The sequence below is a fragment of the Cricetulus griseus genome, chromosome 6 (assembly GCF_003668045.3).
Source record: "Cricetulus griseus strain 17A/GY chromosome 6, alternate assembly CriGri-PICRH-1.0, whole genome shotgun sequence".
NCBI classification, from domain to species: domain Eukaryota; kingdom Metazoa; phylum Chordata; class Mammalia; order Rodentia; family Cricetidae; genus Cricetulus; species Cricetulus griseus.
This window is the reverse complement of record NC_048599.1, coordinates 124814940-124835444: the sequence shown is the minus strand read 5'-3', so window position 1 is coordinate 124835444 and position 20505 is coordinate 124814940. Positions and strand designations below refer to the sequence as shown.

General features: G+C 36.5%; 1 protein-coding gene across 2 annotated transcripts in view; it reads left to right on the top strand.

Moving 5' to 3' along the window:
- The window catches only part of Epc2 (enhancer of polycomb homolog 2), a 98652-nt gene that overhangs the window by 16378 nt on the left and 61769 nt on the right, over positions 1-20505 (top strand). For both annotated transcript variants that reach the window (XM_027420464.2, XM_027420463.2), the window contains exon 2: positions 16028-16187. In XM_027420464.2, the coding sequence (XP_027276265.1) occupies positions 16028-16187 (160 nt within the window). The remainder of the gene's footprint in view (positions 1-16027; positions 16188-20505) is intronic.

The following is a 20505-nucleotide window of genomic DNA, read 5'->3' as shown; positions in this document are numbered from 1 at the left end:
ATGATATTTAATCTCTCTCTCTCTCACACACACACACACACACACACACACACACACACACACACACACACACACACACACACACACACACACACGCACACACACCCTCTGCCTGCACGTGTACAAGTTTTGTAGATTAAACTAGGGTCTGGTGTATGCTAGGCTGGTGCTTTACCACTGGGCTACAGCCCTGTTACAAATTGTTAGATAGGAAATAGTAGGTGTGATTAGAATTCAGGATTATGCTATTGAACTATGTGCCAAGTGAAAAAGGAGATTCAAGTTGGCTGTAGTGGTGCACGGAGCTTGATAATTCTAAGCACTCAGAGCTGCATAGCAAGTGTGTGGCAAGTTGTCACAAACCACTGGAAAATGAATTGTTACCTTTTCAGAGATAAGTTCAGATTAGTTTTTTTTTTCCCAACCCCCCTTTCTGTGTGTCTCTGTCTGTCTGTCTTTTCCCCCATTGCTTTCATTCCTTCCCTTCCTTCTGCCTGCTGATCATGCCATAAACTTCCAATAGGCATTAGGTAGACAATGAGTATTGTGTCATTCCTCATCTTAGAAGAAAAGCACTGAATATTTAAGTGTTATATTATGGGGTTTTGTAGATTCCCTTTACTAGACTGAAGAACTTCTCTTGTATTTTTTAAGCAGTTTTTAAAATGTTTTTTATTTGTGTGGTATTTTGCCTACACCCATGTTTGGGCATACCACATGTGTGCCTGGTACACACATATGTCAGAAGAAAAAGATTCCCTAGAACTGGAGTTAGATGTTACAGACAATTGTGAGCTACCATATGGGTGCTGGGAACCAAATTTGGGGGCTCTGGAAAAGCAGCCAGTACTCTTAACCACTGAGTAATCTTTCTAACCCCAGTTTTTGTATTTTTCTGAGTTTTGGTTAGATGTTGGCATTTTTTTTGGTAGGTGCTTTCTGTCTGTAAATATTATGTTTTTCCCCCCATCCTAAAAAAATATCATGATGGATAATAGTCTATTTGAGTATTTTCTTGTTTGCTTGTTTAAAGGCAAGGTCTTGTATAGCTCAAGTTGGCCTTAAATTCAATAAGTAACCTAAGCCAGTATTGAATTCTGATGATCTTTTCTCTGGGGTCGTAGGTATGTGTACTACCATACTAAATTGCACCAATCCTTACATTCTTGAGATAAACCCCATTTATTTGTCTAATGGTTTTCAGTACACTAGTGGATTCTGTTTGCTCAATTTTTTTGTATTTGGTTTCTGTTTGTATTTGTTTTTTTTCAGACAGGCTATCTCTGTGTAGCCTGGCTGTCGTGGAACTTGCTCTGTAGACCAAGTTGTCCTCAAACTCAGAGATCTGCCTGCCTCTGCCTTCCAATGATTGCTCAGTTTTTGTTTTGAGTGATTGCATATATGTTTACAGGGGATATTTGGTGTAAATTTCTTTTTTTCCAATGTTCTTTTTTGGTTTTAGTATCAGATACTGATACATAGAATGAATTTAACTTGGAAAAAATGAATAGAGTTGCTGTTGTTTCCATTTCAGCTATTTATTTGAAGACATTCTCCAGGAAAGTCTTTGCCCATGAGGTCGTGGTCACCCCCCTTCCCCGGGTTTTAAAGTGTATTTCAGTCACACCAATGCCTGCAAGGTTATTTAGGATATCTGTTTTTTTCCTGAGCAAGCTTTAGCAGTTTGTTTCTTTCAAGAATGTGCATAGTGAAAGATTTTGTAACACTGAGTCCTAAATGGGATGTTTTCATCAAATCCCTTCCCTCAGGGCTCAGGAATCTATGTGAAGAGGAGGCAGAAAGTGTGTAAGCCAGAGGGTATGTATGATACTAGGAAGCTCTTCCAGACACAGTAAGAGTGACCACATATGAACTCAGACTGGCAACATGCATAGGGCCTACACAGGCTTAAGGCAGACCAGGTCCCAGCTCTGAGAGGGCGAAGTTGACATGGGCTCCCAACCCTAACCAAGAAGCTATCTGCAGTTGACAACCACTTGCAAAGGAAAAATCAATTTTTTCCAATGGAATCTCACTGGGTATATTAATCACACTTAAGAGTAGATGGCTGGCCAGGCAGTGGTGGTACATGCCTTTAATCCTTTACTTGGGAGGCAGAGGCAGGCCTGCTCTACAAGGCTACACAGAGAAACCCTGTCTCAAAAAAAAAAAAAAAAAAAAAAGTAGATGGCCAACACAAAACAAACCCAATGTTTTTTTTTTTTTTTTTTTTTTTAAGACTTTTTGTCTTGTATTGCTTTGTTTAACTTTCTTTTTCTTTTTTGTCTTACTGGCAAAGAGGGGATCGGAGGGGAGGTCATGACTCTTCATGATTCCAGAGGGCTAATGCCAGCAACATTTGGGAGTTCTGGAGTTGCTGGAAGGAGGTCCTGAAAGGTCATTCATTGCATGAAGCCATGAAAATAAAGCCTAGGTTGCTGCAGAGACCCCAGTGTGTTGAAAATGCCGGAGTCATGAGACATCTTTGTCAAGGAGAACTAACATAAAGGGGGTTAAACCAGCCCTAGAGAGTTCAAGGACAGCATGAGCTACACAGTGAGCCCATTTCAAAAGCTCATCTAAAAAGGATATAGAATATTTTAGTAAACATAATGCAAATTTAAATGGTCACTTGTAAGTACCAAACTCTCCTAAGATACAATGGAAGTAATTAAGAAATTGATAGAAAATAAACTGTGAACCCAATAAATACTTAGAAATCAAACAACACTCTTCAACTATGGATCAAAGAAAAATACCAAAGGGAGACTGGCAAATATTTTTAATTGAAAAATATCAAAGCAAAGGGCCAGTAAGATGCTCAGAAGGTAAAAGCAACTGCTGCTAAGCCTGATAACCTTCAAACTCCCAAGACCCATAAAATAGAAGGAAATCACCAACTCCCACAAGTTGTCCTTTGACCTCTGTACTTGTTTGTGACTGTATACACACACAAATTAAAAATTACATGAAAATATGTAAAATATCAGCAAAGCAACACTTATGAAGAAAAATTACACACCTGTGTGAAAAAATTAAATATGTTGGACTGAAGTTCACTGGGAGAACATTGTTTAATCCCCCAAAACACAAGAATTTAAATAAACAAATAAATACACCAAATAACCTGAACATTTACCTTAAAGACAGTAGAAAAAAATAATCAAAAGAAATATGCAAATCAGTTAAATAGAAAAATCCATGAAAGGAAAAGTGGATGCTTAAAGAAAACAAAATTGTTTTACAGATCAGAGAGGAAAGACGATACAAACTACCAGTATCAGCAATCATTCTAATCAATTTAATGCCAAGAAACTGTTCAATCGGCAAACAGGGACAAATTTCTTTTTTCTATTTTATTATTTTTCATGTTTTTTCTACTAAAAAGAAACGTTTTCATGCAATACATTCTAACCATTTCTTCTCCCCCAACTCCTCCCAGACCCTCCCCACCTACCTAATTCCACCCCCTCTCTTCCTCTATTTAGAAAACAGGTGAAGACAATAATAAAAAGAAAAATCACAAGAAATACATGCACAAACCCATAAAACCACAAAATTGGAAAGCACAATACATTTAATTTTTTTATACTTCCAAAGCCATAATCATATAAATGACACTGCCAGGTTTGACTGCCAGCTTGGGATGTACTCTTGTCCTCTTGCGTCATATTAGCAAAAGCTTTAGTGTGCTGTTATTTTCTAGGAGCTGAAACTCTAGGCCTTTTCTTTTAATGAGTTAGCTTCGTGGCATGGGCTCTGGCCCTGAGGGCACTTCCCTTTGTTCCAGTGCAGAGTAGGCCTCTCCTTTAATAGCATCAATCTCCTTAATGTTACAGTCTTTCTGCACCTGTCTTCCAACTTAAGCTTCCTATTGCACTTTTTCTCTCCAAACTGTACAGTTTGTAATCTTTCCTGTTCCACTTGTTATTCTTATTGCAGTTTTACACAAGAGCTATCAGTAATAACCATACCACTGATTAAACATATGTTCTCTTGAATCTGCCAAAGAAATTATTTTTAATTTTGCCTTAGAAAAGTTCTTAGGACAAAGGCAGAAGGCAGTCAGATTCTTGCCAACATACCATATAAATGGCTTCTACCCCAATTATTAATATTGTTCTCCTCTGAAACCTCTTCAGTAGGGCATACAGCACTGGAATTACTCCGTCTTGCTATCTTCCAGACTTCTATTGGAACAGCTGCCTAAGCTTTACTTACAGCATTGAACCACTTTTAAATGCAACGTCCTCACCATTTGTCTCCTCCCTCCTTCCCTCCCTTCCTCCCTCCTTCCCTCCCTCCCTCCCTCCCTCCCTCCCCCTTCTTCTTCCTTCCCTTCTCCCCTCCCTCCATTTTGGTTTTTGAGACAGGTTTTCTCTGTTTAGCCCTGACTCTGAAGACCAGGATGGCATCGAACTCATAGAAGCACATTTGCCTTTACCTCCCAAGTGCTGGGATTAAAGGCATGAGCCACCACCCACGTCACTTTAAAAATTATTTTATCCCATTGAATTTTATTTTATTGGGCGATAGATTTTTTGTATTCTTATGAATGCTCTTAACATTTGTTTGGGGGATGTAGTTAAGATACTTGGGAATAGTTCAATACCTTTAGATTTTGCTCTATTAATTTGTTTAGGATTCTGAATCCGCTGTTTTCCCACCTCCCTTAAGCTCTTTCTTCCTCTCACGGTTCCTGTCTACTTTCACGATCTACAAACACACATATAAGTGCAAACTCATACTTAAATTTATTTTCTGCTCATCTTTGAGAGAAAATGTGATGTGTCTTTCTGTGTCTCATTTTGTGTAGCATTCATTTGTTCCAGTTGCATCCTATTTTGGCTGAAGTTGATTTTAATTCACTGCTGGGCTCAAAATCAGATTTAAAATTTACTGGAATTACAAGTTTAATTAGAATAGGAAAATGACTTCTGGAGTTTTATTTTTCTTTCTTGTCTTTCTCCATCTGTTCCTTTCTTTGATTTTGGGAGAAACTACTACGTACATGTGAATAGTTTAAGCTTTGGTGCTGACTGCTTTTTATAACACTTGCCCTTTGAGATAATGTAGAAAACATTGAAAAACTTACAGGAGGACACTAGGAACCAAGTACATTGCCTGATACTTGAATACATTTCCCTTCAGGCCTTTTATTCTCTTTTACTGTGTTTCTTTTTAATACTTACTTCATCCACACATATTATCATCTCATTCTATTCACATTACTACTTATTGAGATTATGCCGGGTGTATGACTTGGTTTCCCACTTTTCCTACTTAACGCATAATCATTTTTATAAGTCTTTAAATTAAGCCAGAGGTGTATTTGGGAGGCAGAGGCAGGTGGATCTGGGTAAGTTCAAGTTTATCCTGTTCTACATAGCAAGTTCCAGACCACCTGTACCTCATAATGAGACCTTCTCTCAAAAAAGAAGTCCCTAAATTTTTTAAAAAGTGTTAAATGGCAGTATAACAATCCTTCATTCGGATTGCTAAAATAGAATTACTCTAATACTATAGATAGGTCATTTCCAGTTACAATAATTACATAAATGACAAATTAACTCAGAGTTTATTAAAGTAATATCATAATATTACCCTTTGTTTTGTTCACTTCATAGGTTTCTTTTTCTAGATCTTGAAGTTTATAGAATACACTGAACACAATAAAATATATTTATTTTCTGTTCAGATGTATATCTATCTGTTCAGTTCTGTGTTTTAATAATTATTATACCACTATAAACACCACATCAATCATGGTTATGTTATATGCAAGATCATTTTATTCCATTTTTTATGTGCATGCTTTTTTTTTTTTACAGTAATTAGAAACTCAAATAAAATGGTGACTAGAGATAGTGAGGGTTGAGGTGTTCAACTTGTACTGGCCTTGCTCTCATAATGTGATGTTAGAGGTGAATTTTCTGTGGTTGCTTGTCTTCTATCAAGTTGAGGAAGTTCCTATCTGGGAAATTTTAAATATAGATGGATTACTGAAAGATTTTTAAAAATACTAAACATTTTAGTTTTTGTAGTCGTTTTTTGCTTTTCTAAAAATTGCATTATTTTTGTTATCATGCCTTTCCTGTAAAGTATGAAACATCCCTTATGTTATCCAGCAAACTATTCTGAGAACTTTAATAAGCTATATGATTTCCACAGCAATCTTACGACTGTTAACAGTCTCACAGTGTGGTTTTCTTTGGTTTGTCCTTCTTGTCCTTTGAACTTATTGAAAGTTTATCAGCTATGGGAAGAAATAATATGGCTATTATTTCTTCAAATAAAGTCCTTGTTCCTTTTTTCTTTCCTGCTTCCTTCTTAATTTCCTTTAAAATGTGTATTTTCCCACTTGATGTGTCCCATTAGGACTAGATTTTTTTTTCATTTTCATTCTTTTTTGCATTTTTCCCTCTTAATAGTTTCATGATACCTGTCTTCTGAGTTCATAGATTGTTCTGGTTGGTTAAGTCTGTTATTGAGTGCCTTTTAAGTTTTCGATTCAGCCCCCCCCCCCCATTAAAGTTCCAAGGTTCTTTTTGGTGTTTGGTCTAGTTTACTTTTCTGTTGTCTTGATAAAATACACTGGCCAAAAGGAACTTGCTTGGCAAAGTGTTTATTTCAGTCATCTAGGGAAGCCAAGGAAGGAACTTAAGCAGAGACCATGGAGTAGCTGCTTACAGGCTGCTTCTGGCTTGTTCAGATGTCTTCCTTATGAAACACAGTACCAACTTCCCTAGGGTGATATCTTCCACAGTGGCCTATGTCCTCTGCCATGAATTAGAAATCAAGAAAGTGCTCCACAGACATGCCTTCCGGCCAGTCTGATGGAGGGAGTTCTTCTGTTGTGATTCCCCATTCCTGGGTAATTCTAGGTTTGTGTCAGTTGACAGCTGAAACTAACTATGCTGATGTTTTATTATAATTTTTCTTGGATACTTTATATAGGCTGGCCTTGAGCTCCCCCTTGTCTCCATGTATTGGAATTTTAAGTGTGTCACTAGGCCTAGTTTTCATTCCTTTTTAATAGTAATTTTCATCACTTCCCTGATACTATCCTTTGGTATATCCCTTGCCTTCCTAATTTCATTTATTTGCCTGTGTGTATTCTCTTGTAGTGCAATTGCCAAGGCAATGCCTTTAAAATTCTTCAATAGGTAGTTTGTAAATTTCTCTTTTCTGGGTTTTTTTTCCCTCCTTGATTCATTGATTCATTTGCTTTCTTTCTTGGGCCATGCTTCCCAGATATTTTATACCTTTCTTTTCCCCCTCCTGTCAGTGGAACATTTTGAGAAAGCAGCCACTTCTTGGAAGACTCACTTTGTGTGAGGGAAGACCTTAACCAATCAGTCCAGCTGGCAATTCTGAGGGCCTCTCAAAACTTTCTAGAGGTATATGTCTAGAAATTGCATGCACCCTCTGGTGTCAATCTTATGTACTAATCTTGTGTCAAGATGCTGAGCTGTTTTCTTTGTAGTCCCCATGTATATATAGGGTGTTAATTAAGTGAGTGCTCTAAGATAGGCAGGGAAAACTTTCCCAGGTGGACAGACTGTTGTTTAAATGCTGTGCTTATCTCTCTTTTTCAAAACAAAAACAAAAAACAAAAAACAAACAAAACAAAAAAACAAACAAACAAAAAAACCCAGGCTATGTTGGATGTGGTAGTGTACATCCTTAATCCCAGCACTTGGGAGGCAGAGGCAGTCGATTTTCTATGAGTTTTAGGCCAGCCTGGTCTACAGAGTGGCTACGGGTGGGGTGGGGGGTCTGGCAACGTAATAGAGAGACCTGGTGTTTGGAACAATAACTAACAAAATCAAAATCAGTGCAAGGGCTGAGCTGAGCTCTTTGTTATTACAGCAGGTTGAATGGTGCCTGACGGTGTCTCTCCGTTGATGCATGTTCTCTGATGCTGCAAGAGGCTTCTGTCCTTTTGTTTTGAGGGTTTCAGACATCACAATATGCTAGTCCTTAAGGCAGATATCTCCATGGGAGAAGGCTAGATTTGTGGTGTTCCTCTTTTCTCTCAAGGAGATGCTGTCTTGTGGGCTTTCTCCCAGTGACACCTGTGCTGACTTGAAGGAATTCTTGAAATGGCATTCTTTTCATCTTGCCTGGGGAACTATAATTTGAGCTAGATTCTAAAGGCCCTTTGGACCATGAAATCACTCTTATGTGGAGGAGCATAGTTTGGGGTTACTGTCCCTCTATTTTGCTCCCTAGTAGCCTTATTTGGTGTGTAATGTTATACTTTTTATTTCAAGAAGATTTCTTGGAATATGTTTTGTTGTTCACTTTATTCTTATTTTTTAAAAGACAGGATCTTGCTGTATAGTCCAGGCTGACTTTGAATTTCAGGTCCTTCTGCTTCTGCCTCTTAAATATTAGGATTACTATAGTCATGCTCCAGTATTCGTTTTCCCAGTTCTTTCTTTGTTGTTATTTTGACACAGTTTTTGCTGTGTAGGTCAGACTGGCCTCAAAAACCCAATCTTCCTGCCTGTCCCTCCTGTTAGTTAGGGGCATATTTTTCTTTTTTCACCTTCATCCCAGGACTAACAAGAGTTCATCAGTGTAGGTAGAGTTGAATGATGTTTTCTGGGTTTTAAGTTAATAAATAGATTTACTAAGTTTTCTTTCATTTCATTTTTGTAGATTCAGCTTTTTCCATATATGTGTAATGGTGTGCTCTTTTTTCTTTTTAAATTAGGGCTTTTGTCATTCTCTTGTTTCTAGTATTTCAAAATGCCATTGTCTGATCTTCTGTAGGCCAGGTAGGCTCAGTTTTTATCCCCCTTTATAGGAATTTGTGTCCTCCCTGTGGTTTTCAGCATCAATATTTTAGTTTCCAGAATTTTGCTTCAGTGTCTGGTGCTGATCATCTGTTTCCTTTGTCTTTGTGATTTAAAAGGTGTTTAGTTGTCTACTAGTAACTTCATAGTAGCAAAGTGTAAGTGGCCTGTCGGTTGCTTTTACTTTTGATGGTGTTGCCTATGGACTTGTAAAACTGTGACAAATAACCTTTGACTTTATGTATATACAGCCTCTTTACATTCATTGAGTAAATTCTGAAAGCCAACAAGCTGGGCTGTGAGTATTGTAAGATTCAACAGAGGGATTTAAATTTCAGTCCCGATTTCTACTGAATGACCATAGAATCTTAGCTTATACTGTCCCAAAAGAAAAAATAAAAAAGTTGTGGAACTGACTATGTATGACTAAAGGTCATAGATTATTTAATTTGTTTGCTTTTCATAGCTTATATGTAATTCCATGGTTTATTAGGGAAAATAATATATAATATCTCTATGAAAACACAAAATATTTTGGTGCAATTATAATAATAGCTGGTTTTGTTTTTTAATTTTACTTATTGTAATTGTGTGTTTATGGTGTGTGTATGTGCATGCATACATTTCATGGTACTCCTGTGGAGATCAGAGAATCACTTGAAATCAGTTTTCTATTTCCATAGATTTGAAACAAGTCTTCATGTATGTCAGTAGCTAGCTCAGGCCTTGATGACCTTAAACTGCTGATGGTGTGGCAAGCCTGCTGGGTATTAGGAAGCGCCTTGGTATGATAATTGGCTCGTACTCTACTGTCTGTTCACAGCCCCAACAAGCATTTTTATTTTTATTTTTTTAGATTACAGTTTATGGAGAGGTGTGCATGTGTGGGTGCACTTACTTGTATAGCCTGCTGGTGGAGGTCAGAGAACAACTTTTGGGAGCAGGGGTTTTCCTCCTCCTACAATGTGGTCCCAGATAAGTTCAGGTCATCAGGCCTGTTGTTAGCCACTTCACCTGCTAACCCATCTCTAAGACCCCAGGGAAGCCCTTTTAAAGGAAAGATCAGATAGTGCTACTATTTTAGCTACTTAGAATGACCAAGTAACCCATCAAAGTATAATGTAACGTATGATAACCTGACAGTATCCCTGTTTACTCTTCTGTCCCCAATAACGAAGCAAAACTTCAGTGCCTTTCAGGAGATACTCTCTTGCTATTTAAATCTGAGACTGGTTATGGTTATTAGCTGAAACACAGACCTCTAGAAACCTGATTATTGCTGTTCTGATTATTAAAAAAGTTTCAACGATTTATTTTATGTGTACAAGTGTTTTGTGCCCCGCCCCGTGTGTGTGTGTGTGTGTGTGTGTGTGTGTGTGTGTGTGTGTGTGTGTGTGTGTGTGTGTGTGTGTTCATTCGTGCATGTGTGTTCTACATAGAAGTCTGGTGCCCACAAGCTCAGAAGAGGGCATCATATTCGTGGAATAAGAGTTCTGGATAGTGAGCCACTATGTGGGTGCAAACCCAGATCCTCTAAGAACTCCAAGTGCCATTAACCATTGAGTCATCTCTCCATCTGCCCTGCCTTCTTTTTGAGAGACTGCCTTACAATCTGATGAAGGAAATAATAGCTGAGCATTTATTTTTAGAGACAAATTTGGTCTCTAAGTTAAAATAGGAGCGTGTCGTCTTCTTGTTTTTCAGTTTTTGGCTACAGCTCTGTCACCTGCCAACTCTGTTAATAAAATAGCTTCTGGTCAACTTAAAGATTTTTTCATTTAGAACTGTAAATAGTTAGTAAACAAGTGATTTCAAGAGGAGGCTCTTTGTTCACCAAATTAAATAAATGTCTTATTTTTATGAATTAACATGAAAACCTTATCTCTTATAATGTTTTTGATAATTTTAATACTTTAAAACTTGATAATATTAATACTTTGAAATGTTTTATACTTGGAGGAAAGTGACTTTTATATTAGAACAATCCAGATTTTAAAGCATGCTGCCACTCAACCTAGATTCCTCTTATTACTACCCATGTCTGCAAACTGTTGGTATCTCATTTCTGCTATAACAAATGTCCTTATCTTGTGAGGATGAAATAGTCAAACAACACTGTAACTAGAGTCCTAAAAATTATTTCTCTAATATGCATGTAATTTATCTAAAAACAAACCACTTGTTTCTTGAATCTCAAGATTATTGTGATTTTGTGATTGTGGATGGTCTCTAAGAGCTAGAAAACACTGTGTAACTGTAAGGGAGGCATTGCCTGTGGATCTGACTTTCTGTGAGCAGCAAGGTGAATTATTCAGCAAGGTTATGGCAAAATACAGCCTTAGGTATTAGAAATTACTTATCCAAAGCTTTGCTTCTTAGTTCCAGAATGCTGTTTGTAGGTTTTTTTTTAATATGGTCCCCATAATTGTTTAGTTGACTCAAATTTCTACCACTAATATGTTTTAAATTTATAGTATAGTATTAGTTATTAATATATGAGAAAATGTAATTGGTGTGCTTGGGATCCTAACCTGTAAAGAAAAGCACATTGAAAGTGTGAAAAGAGCTAATCCTATCCTCAGCTACCTATCTTTTGTTGCTAGGCTGGGTCTTCATCCATTTTGTTCATGTTGTTTTTTGTTGCGTAGGTTATTTCTTCTTTTGCTTTGTCAAATCATCATTTTTCCTGAGAGTCTCAAATTAGATTTTATATCTTTGGGCATCTTTTCCTGTTGTCTGAAAACAGTGGTTTGATTATTGAGAGGAGACATACTTGTGAGGTTCAAACAGAATTGTGTACCTGAGTGTTTCACCTCTACCAAATAAACTTCTTAATAACTTCTTAATAGCAGAGGCTGTGCTCATTTACACTCAAAATTTTGAGTGACAAGATAATGTCAGTGTCTAACAGGTACACTTAAACTTGTTGAAAGGATGACTGATGATAAATACTTTTAAATTTATTTTATCATCTGATCTTTGAAGCCCAGGGTTTTTTGTTGTTGTGGTGGTGGTGGTGGTGGTTTTTTTTTTTTTTTTTTTTTTTTTTTTTTTTTTTTTTTTTTTTTTTTTTTTTTGGTGTGTGTGTAATTGAACATGTGTGAAAAGCTTAAATAGACCTTAAATAAAACTTAAGGTCATAAAATATTTACATTAAATTGATCAATGCTTTCACATAGAATGGAACATCAGAAGAATAGAGGGCACTGGAGAGAAGATGAGTAGTCTCAGCTGTATATTCCAGACCTGGATAAAGAATGAGGGTGATGAGTGAGTGAGTCTGATAGGAAAGTGGAGAGGTTGAGAAGCTGAAGCTTTTCTTACAAGTGAGGAACAAACTGTTGATAACAGACTGGAGATATGCGTGTAATCACGATTTGAAAGTAGAAGTTGTTTGTCTTCCAGAGAGGGCCAGGATTGTAAGAGGTAAAGGTAGGTAGAAGGATGCAGAGGAAATGGTAGGAGTTGTATGATTCTGGGGGAAGGATGCTTAGGGACAGACATGCTTATGGAATGAAAGGTTGGACTAGTTGAGAAGACGTGCTTATGAAGCTCAGAAAATGAGACAGTAGTAGGTGGTAGTTAATCTGCCTTCCTTTATTCCAGTATGATGTAGAAGCCCTGTGAACATGGTAGCTCATTATATGTAGTAAGACCTTATCAGAACATTTATGGTATTGTAATTCTTTGAAAGTTTGGCTGTGATTGATAAAAATATGCATATGTTATTGAAATGTTATAGGAAAACATTCTTTCTTCATTCAGTATTTTCTGATATTTTTATTTTTAAATAAAGTATAATTATTTTAAATATAAATAGTTATGAAAGTTTTTTTGTTGTTGTTTAAAGCAACAAAGCTATTGGGTTATTTGGCATTGTATTAAGAAACAAGTGACACTGGGTAGTGGTACCATACACCTTTAATCCCAGCACTTGGGAGGCAGAGACAGGTGGATTTCTGAGTTCCAGGCTAGTCTGGTCTACAAAGTGAGTTCCAGGACAGCCAGGGCTACACAGAGAAACCCTGTCTGGAAAAACAAAACAAAACAAAAACACGAAAGAAACATGATTCCGGAGGGGCTGGAGAAATGACTCAGTGGTTAGGGACACTTATCGCTCTTGCAGAGGACCTGGATTCCATGCCCAGCACCCACATGGTGGCTCCCAGTCACTTACAATTCCAGTTCCAGAGGTTACAGACATCAGCGAGCCACATTGTGGGTACTGGGAACTGAACCAGTTTTGTAATATCAGTAAGGTGCTCTTAACTGCAGAGCCATCTCTCCAGCCCCACATAAATTTTCTTGATTTGCTTGTTATACAGTGATATTTCATTAAGCATGAGTTTTTGGATGGTGATTGCATTGTGGTCTATTAATTTTACAGGTCCCTCTGTTTCCCATCACCAGAGCACCATCATTAACTAACTATACCACAATTTTGACAATGAACAAAGAAAATTGCTTTAGCATACTTTACTGCTTTGTAGTAATCTCTTGATTTAGTTGTGTCCTGTTCATCATCAGTACCTTGCATAAAAGTGGTAGTAGCCCAAGCTGTATTTGTACCATCAGTGTTATCATCATCACCAATGTATCAGTGTAAGCAGCTTTATACTCATGTTCCCCTTGGCTTTAGGCTAGTGAAACAGACTGACTTTAGAAATGCCTTTCTTATTTTTTCAGGGCATATTATGTCTACCACACTTTTGAAAGCACTGTTTAATAACACCACTATCAGAATAAATAGCTTTGATTTTTTTTTCTTTTAGTGGGTTACTACATAACTTTCTTTTGTAGTATAATGCGTCTGAGTTATTTTTTTCAGTTCTAACATTTTGTCCTTATGGTACAATCTTTGATACTCACTAAATTTGGCAACATTCTTTTGCATGTAATGTCTCTTTAAATCATAGTTTTCAAAACTTTATAGATTCCCTAAAGTACAGTGCCTTCCTATGTGCTTTGACATATTAGTCATCAGACATTTTTTCATCTGTATGCTTCCTTTTGGACACTTTCCTTCTCTTTTCAGCTGTTGTTGAAGCCATGCTAGAATTTAAAAAAAAAAAAAAAAAACAGCTAAGGGACTATATGTTTTTGTTATGAAGATTGACAGAAAAGTAAAAAACAAGATTTGAGCCTTTCCACACCTCAAATGGATTGTCAACTCACAAAGTGTAGCAGGTGATGTTTGAGACATGACCAAGGTGTGGAGGTACCTGATAATCAAATATAAGCACCTGCCTGCCTTTTGAATAACATTAAACACCTGTCATTTGTAATGGTAGGCTAAAATAGTATTGATACTTGCTGCATTGTATTTACCAAGCCACCATGAGCACATGTAATGTCTGATGATGTAAATTGCATTATGCTTGGAATGTGACACTAAAAAGGTACACACTACCTTCAAACTGAAGCCATGTATACATACAAATATATAGAGAGAATATATTTTTATTTTTTATCTTTATTTTTAAATAAAGTATAATTATTTTAAATATAAATAGTTATGAAAGTTTTTTGTTGTTGTTTAAAGCAACAACATTTTGCATGAAACTATGATGGTGTTTAATCTACGAAGTTCATAGTTGAGAACCACTCAATTGAATTATTAAAAATTATCAAAATCTCATGATGTTTTAAGTAAGGTTATGATTTTGTGTTGGGTCACATTCATAGTTATCTTGCCCACTGAGGGGCTTTGGCTGTGACTGTGCCTGGAGCTGGAACACACCTACACCAGAGTCTTGAATGAAGCTAATATCTAATTTCTCAGATTCTGTAGGACTTCAAGAATTAAAATGTTATAAAGTGATAGTATTAAGATTTTTGCTTATCAAATATATAGCCAAGTTCATATTTTTTTGTCACTTAGAATTATGTGACCATAGGCTGGATGGTGGTGCACACCTTTAATCCCAGCACTTGGGAGGCAGAGGCTGTCAGATTTCTCTGAGTTTGAGGCCAGCCTGGTCTACCAAGCGAGTTCCAGGACAGGCTCCAAAACAATACAGAGAAACCCTGTCAAAAAAAAAAAAAAAAAAAAAAAAAAAAAAGTGACCATGACAAGTTACTAAGCATATTTATGCCTCGTTTTTTTTTTTGTGGACAGTACATTTTTGCATTTTCTGAAATATTCAGAATCTAGCCTGTTTAGTTTATTAAATGTATAGTTAACAGTTTTTATGTGTTGTTATTGTTTTGTGTAACTTGTAGATGTAAATATTTACAGAAAGAACAGAAGTAGCTGCTCCCCAAGAGCATGTTATGCTTAGCAGGTGGATGGACAAAGGAGGTGTGTGTGTGTGTGTGTGTGTGTGTGTGTGTGTGTGTGTAATATATGGAACTAAAAAACAAAGCTTTGCAAGGTGTGATAGTCAAGGTCTGTTTTAGATGAGGCAGTCCTAGGAAGGCCTCCCTGATAGATGAAACTAAAGAATTTCGAAAGTAGTATTTGGATACTACTTGAAAACAGGAAGAAACATTGTGGCTAGAGCAAAAGATGAATGCTTGAGGTATCAAAGAAGTGCTACAGAGCTGTATAGGTCATTGAGGAATTTTAACCTTTAAGCTGGTAGGATGGGGATCTTTGAGGGAGAGGCATCATCTGTTTTCCTGTCCAAAAGGTAAAGCTGCTGTAAGGAAAATAAGCATAGTAGGACATTTCAGAGACTATTGATGAGAATTAGAACCTGTGTATGTTTTATAGGAACTTTTTGTTTAATATTCATTAATATTTCCTACCATGGTTATAGTGGACGTAATTTCATCTGCATTTTTTAACTATTCAGAGTGTTGTACTGTATGTTCCAAGTGTAGAAAATATTTAAATTTTAATACAAATGTACTTCCTATGACTTGAATTTTTTTTCTTGATCTGGTAATAGTGACAAATACCTATAAATTTATTCCGCAAACAAGATATAGACTTATAATGGAAATATTAAAATTCTAGGTTATAAACATATATATGGGTTTGTCTTTTTAAAACTATTGTTATGAAGTTGTGATACTGATAATAAGCCACAGTTGTTAAGAGAGAATGATGGTAATACTTTCTTGGATGTGCAGAAAAAAAAAAAACAGTGATTTAGCAAAGGGGAACATTAATAATTGATTTTTTGCAGTTATTAATTAACCAAGTAACTTTTAAATAGAATTATTCATTGAGTTAATATTACCAACACAACTTATGTTGCCTACTTTACATTTTCCAGGAACATCACTTACAACGAGCTATTTCAGCGCAGCAAGTATTTAGAGAAAAAAAAGAGAGCATGGTCATTCCAGTTCCCGAGGCAGAGAGCAACGTCAACTATTACAATCGCTTGTACAAAGGGGAGTTTAAACAGCCCAAACAGTTCATTCACATTCAGCGTAAGTTTGCTAATGGATTGTTTTCTGTTTGTGATTTTAAATTATCAGCCACTGAGAATCTTTTATATTGTCTAAGGTTTTAAGCTTTCAACTCTATACTCTGATTAGTAGAATACTAAACATTAGAGATTTAAATCTGTTATATTTTCATTTGAGCTTGAAGGACACTTTGAATTTTAATAACATTTGGACCCTGGAATGTTTGTACACACTGTAAAATTTTATAGAACACAGTTTATTATACAGCTAAAAAGATGGTGGGCTACAATATTCAGTAAGATTTGTTTTTAAAAGGCCAGTGTCTGTAATGCTCACTAGTAGGGCTGTATCTTTAGAAAAACTCAAAATAACATCTTTCATTTAAATTTTATAAACTCTTAATTCTATTTTTTTTACTACTCTTGTTTTTCTTCCACTGTTAGTACATAAATGGTCATCATCTTTAACCATAATATTATTTTGATGATCTCCTAATTGTAACATTTACTACCCTCTGTTTAACATCCTATTAACACATTATTCTGTCTGCTCTACAAAGTCTGCCTTGCACCAGAGTGGCCTTCTAAACTTTTCAATCTGATCCAATTGTGTCTTGATTAAAATCCTGTTGTTTCTTTTGGTGAATATTATGCACACACGTCAGTGTTTTCGAATCTTGTCAGAATTGTCAACATGTTTTACATGTGGCTTACTTGTTAAGATAGATTCCAGGGCTCTCCTGGGAATTCCTGCTGAAGTACTTACTCCTCTGACTATCCTTGGGTATGCGGACTAGAAATATATATTTTGACAGCACCAGGGATTTAGATATGAGGCTTTGTTGATGCCTGACAGGTACTGAACCCTTGGACTACATCCTCCCAGTGATGCACATTTTCATAAAGTCCGCTAGGTAATCATGAAATGTCACCATACTTTAGATTATTTTTTTATTGACCCTAAGATGTCCATCTGGTTTTTCATCTTTGAAATGAGTTTTTGTCTTCAATTGCTAATGCCCCTGATTGATGTATGTTTTGCTCCTCTGAAGAGAACCCTAGTGTACTTCAGAGAGACAGCGGGTTAGGTGTACTAGATCTCAACTATATATGGTTAGGTTTTTTTTTTTTTTTTTTCCATTAAATTTTTAAAAGAAAGTCTTAAAATTTAAATATAACTTTGTGTAAACTCAAGGAATACAAAGAATTTTAGAAAATGTCACTAAAGTTTTACTTTCCATCTTACTAAAAGATTTGTAAGTATCTCATTTACCTAACTAGGGGTAAATATCACGTTGGTTGGCATTGGCTAAAATCTTCTGTGGCTGTGGTGGAAAGGTAAGGGCTACTTAGGATAGAACTCATGCTCCTATAATTGTGGCTACCCATTTCAGGATCTCTCAGCTCTGTTGCCTATAGGATAGAATTTTTAGCCTGCTTGTCTAATGAAAAGCCTTTCTTTCTGCCTCTCCAACCATGTTTGGCTCTGCATTGTTTTTCACTATGATGCCTACTTTATTCAACTGAATTAAAATTTAGTGTCTTTTTCTTCCTCTGCATTCAAAGCTCATTAGGAGGAGCCCATCACATTTACTTTAGCATTTCTATTGCCCATGCAGTCTGAAATTGCAATTGCAGTGAACGTTGGTTTTCTAATTTCTCTGACCTTTCATGTTTTAAGATGTAGGAGTAGTGAACTCTCTAAAGGTTACTTTATATATAAAATACCTTATTTGCTTGCATCTTCTTAGTCCATCTACACTTATTTTTAAGATAAGTGTTGTCTCTGGGATTGCTTTTAGGAGTGACTCCTCTCAACAAAATTCTTAGTGCTATTTGGTTTGCTTCAAACCTTCAGTTGTGATGGTTTTCCTTTTGTTGTCTCTCAGATTTTAAAATCTGATTCTCATTGCTGTGTATACTACCTAACATGATTATGACTACAATTAAATGTTTGTTGAGTAGGTGAGTAAATGAGTTGCCATGATTGCTTTTAGACAGTAATCTTATAGGACATAAAAATTATATACTGGTTTAAATATAAAACTAAAATTGTTAATTCATACAGTGAAATTAGAAGACTTGTTCTATGGCATCCAAGTTAGAAATTAAAAAGTGAGTTCCCTTACTCATCAGCAGTGTTATTTTAGGGTAGAAGAATTGAGAGTAGATCAAATTTGATGGAATATACATATAATTCCACCATAAGAAAGGTAGAGGCAGGAAGATTGTGAGTTCAAGGACAGTCTGAGCTACATAGTAAGATCCTGTCCTATAAAACCGAAAGCCAGAAATATAGCTTAGTGGTAGAACATTTGTCTAGAATGTACAAAACCTTGGGCTTAACTCCCAGCACAGACTCCCTACCCACCCCCAACCCCAATACTGAGAATGAAGTGAATCTGGATGTGAGGTAAACATCTTGTTTGTTCCTGTCCTTTTCAATGTGTTTTCTGTAGTCACCACACTGGTATTCTGAGAGTTTACTCATAACACATGAGGGCTTTCCTTTTGAACTTAAATAAGTTCATTAAATTCAGACCCCCTTAAGGACAGTGTTGGTTACATTCAGTCAGTTATTTAATTTCTCATGTCCCCTTTTATTTAATGGGGAAATAATTTACAATTTTTGTCAAGTATCAGAATTTTAGAACATGAATAAATTGGAAAGGAAGGGATGCCTTGCTCAGCCTTGATGCAAGTGGAAGGAGCTTGGGTGGGGGGGGTAGAAAGGAGGTGGAGGGAGGGAATGAGAAGAGAGGAGGGAAGGGAAAACTGGTTGATATGTAAATAAATTTTAAAAAGTTAAAAAATGTTTCATTAATGTTAATTTGCATCTGCTTTTACAATCAGTTAAATGGTTCTTGGTAGCAAGTCTATATTTCTTGGTTTAAAAGGAAGGTTCATCTCCTCTTTCACTGTATTATACCTGCGAACATGTATCTATAGATTACCTCCCCTGCTAGATTAGAAGAGAATTCAAGAGAAAGAGTTGGTGAAGTAGCTCCATGTTACCTATCAGGTTGGAAACACACTCAAAAGAGAATTGAGTTGTTCTAATCCACTCCTAAGATACTGAAGCCAGAGAAGGTAAGTATGTGTGGACACTGCTTTCACTTCAGTATACTTGGTGTAGGCTCCTTGGCAAGTCGATCATTTTTAGTCTGCAATGAAAAAAAGGGGGAACTTAACACCCAGTATAAACTGGCCTTTTTTTTTGTTTTCAGTGGTGTTTGAAATATATGCCAGACTAACATCTAATTTTACTTTATTATCTTTATAATATTCTTCATTGTTTGCTCTGGTGAACAGAACTGAACATACACCCTTTTCCTTAAGACAGGGACAAGCATAGGTTTATTGATTAGAGTCAGGGATGACCTAAATATGCTTTGATTGAAAGAACAATCCAAAGCAGTTGCTGTATTTTATTGCATTTCTACATTAGAATTACTTGCAGAAAGGGTGTATTTCAAGGGCATCCTTTTTTTTTTTTTTTAAACATCATTGAACATTAAGAAATCAAACTGATCATAGATTGCATGAAATGACATCCCTATTCAAATAAGCAAGTACTAGAAAAATAGTGCCACTAGTCAGAGGCAGATTTTATCAGATTTGTGGCAAATACTTTCCCAGGTTAAGTTGGTTGAGGTGTTTAGAAGGATGACTGGCATAGTAAGCAAGTCAGACACAGATAGCAGCTGCAACCACTGTTGAGATCAGCTAGCGCTAAACCTCTTCCCTCAGGCTGTACAGTAACTCCCACCACCTCCTGAGTGTGACATTGATGTGGAAATGGCAGAGCAACATTTGGATGGCTGCTAGTTCAGTAAGGAGGGGCGTTCCTAACCTGGGAGATACTACCCAGTGAAAGTATTTGGGGAAAAGCAAAATAATAAATCCCTTGCTCATCTTTGTAGGAAGATGAAAAAGTCTTGAGTTCAAGGAGAATGCATGCTCCTCTGACCACAGTGTAATTTGCTTATCTGGTATTTTAAAGGAGAGGGATGGAAATACCATCACCTAGATTAAGAAACTAAACAGACTAAATGCCATAATTAAAACAATCAGAGAGAGAAAGTAAAGCCACTCTAATAGTTAAATTGCATGTATTCTGGTATGTGGGGTTTTTTTGTTTTTGTTTTTTTGTTTTTTTGTTTTTTTGAGATGGGGTTTCTCTGTCTAACCTTGGCTGTCCTGGAACTCACTCTGTAGACCAGGCTGGCCTCAAACTCGGAGGTCCACCTGCCTCTGCCTCCCGAGTGCTGAGATTAAGTGCTTGTGCCACCACCACCCAGCTGTGGTATGGCTATTAAAATACATAAAACACAAAAAAA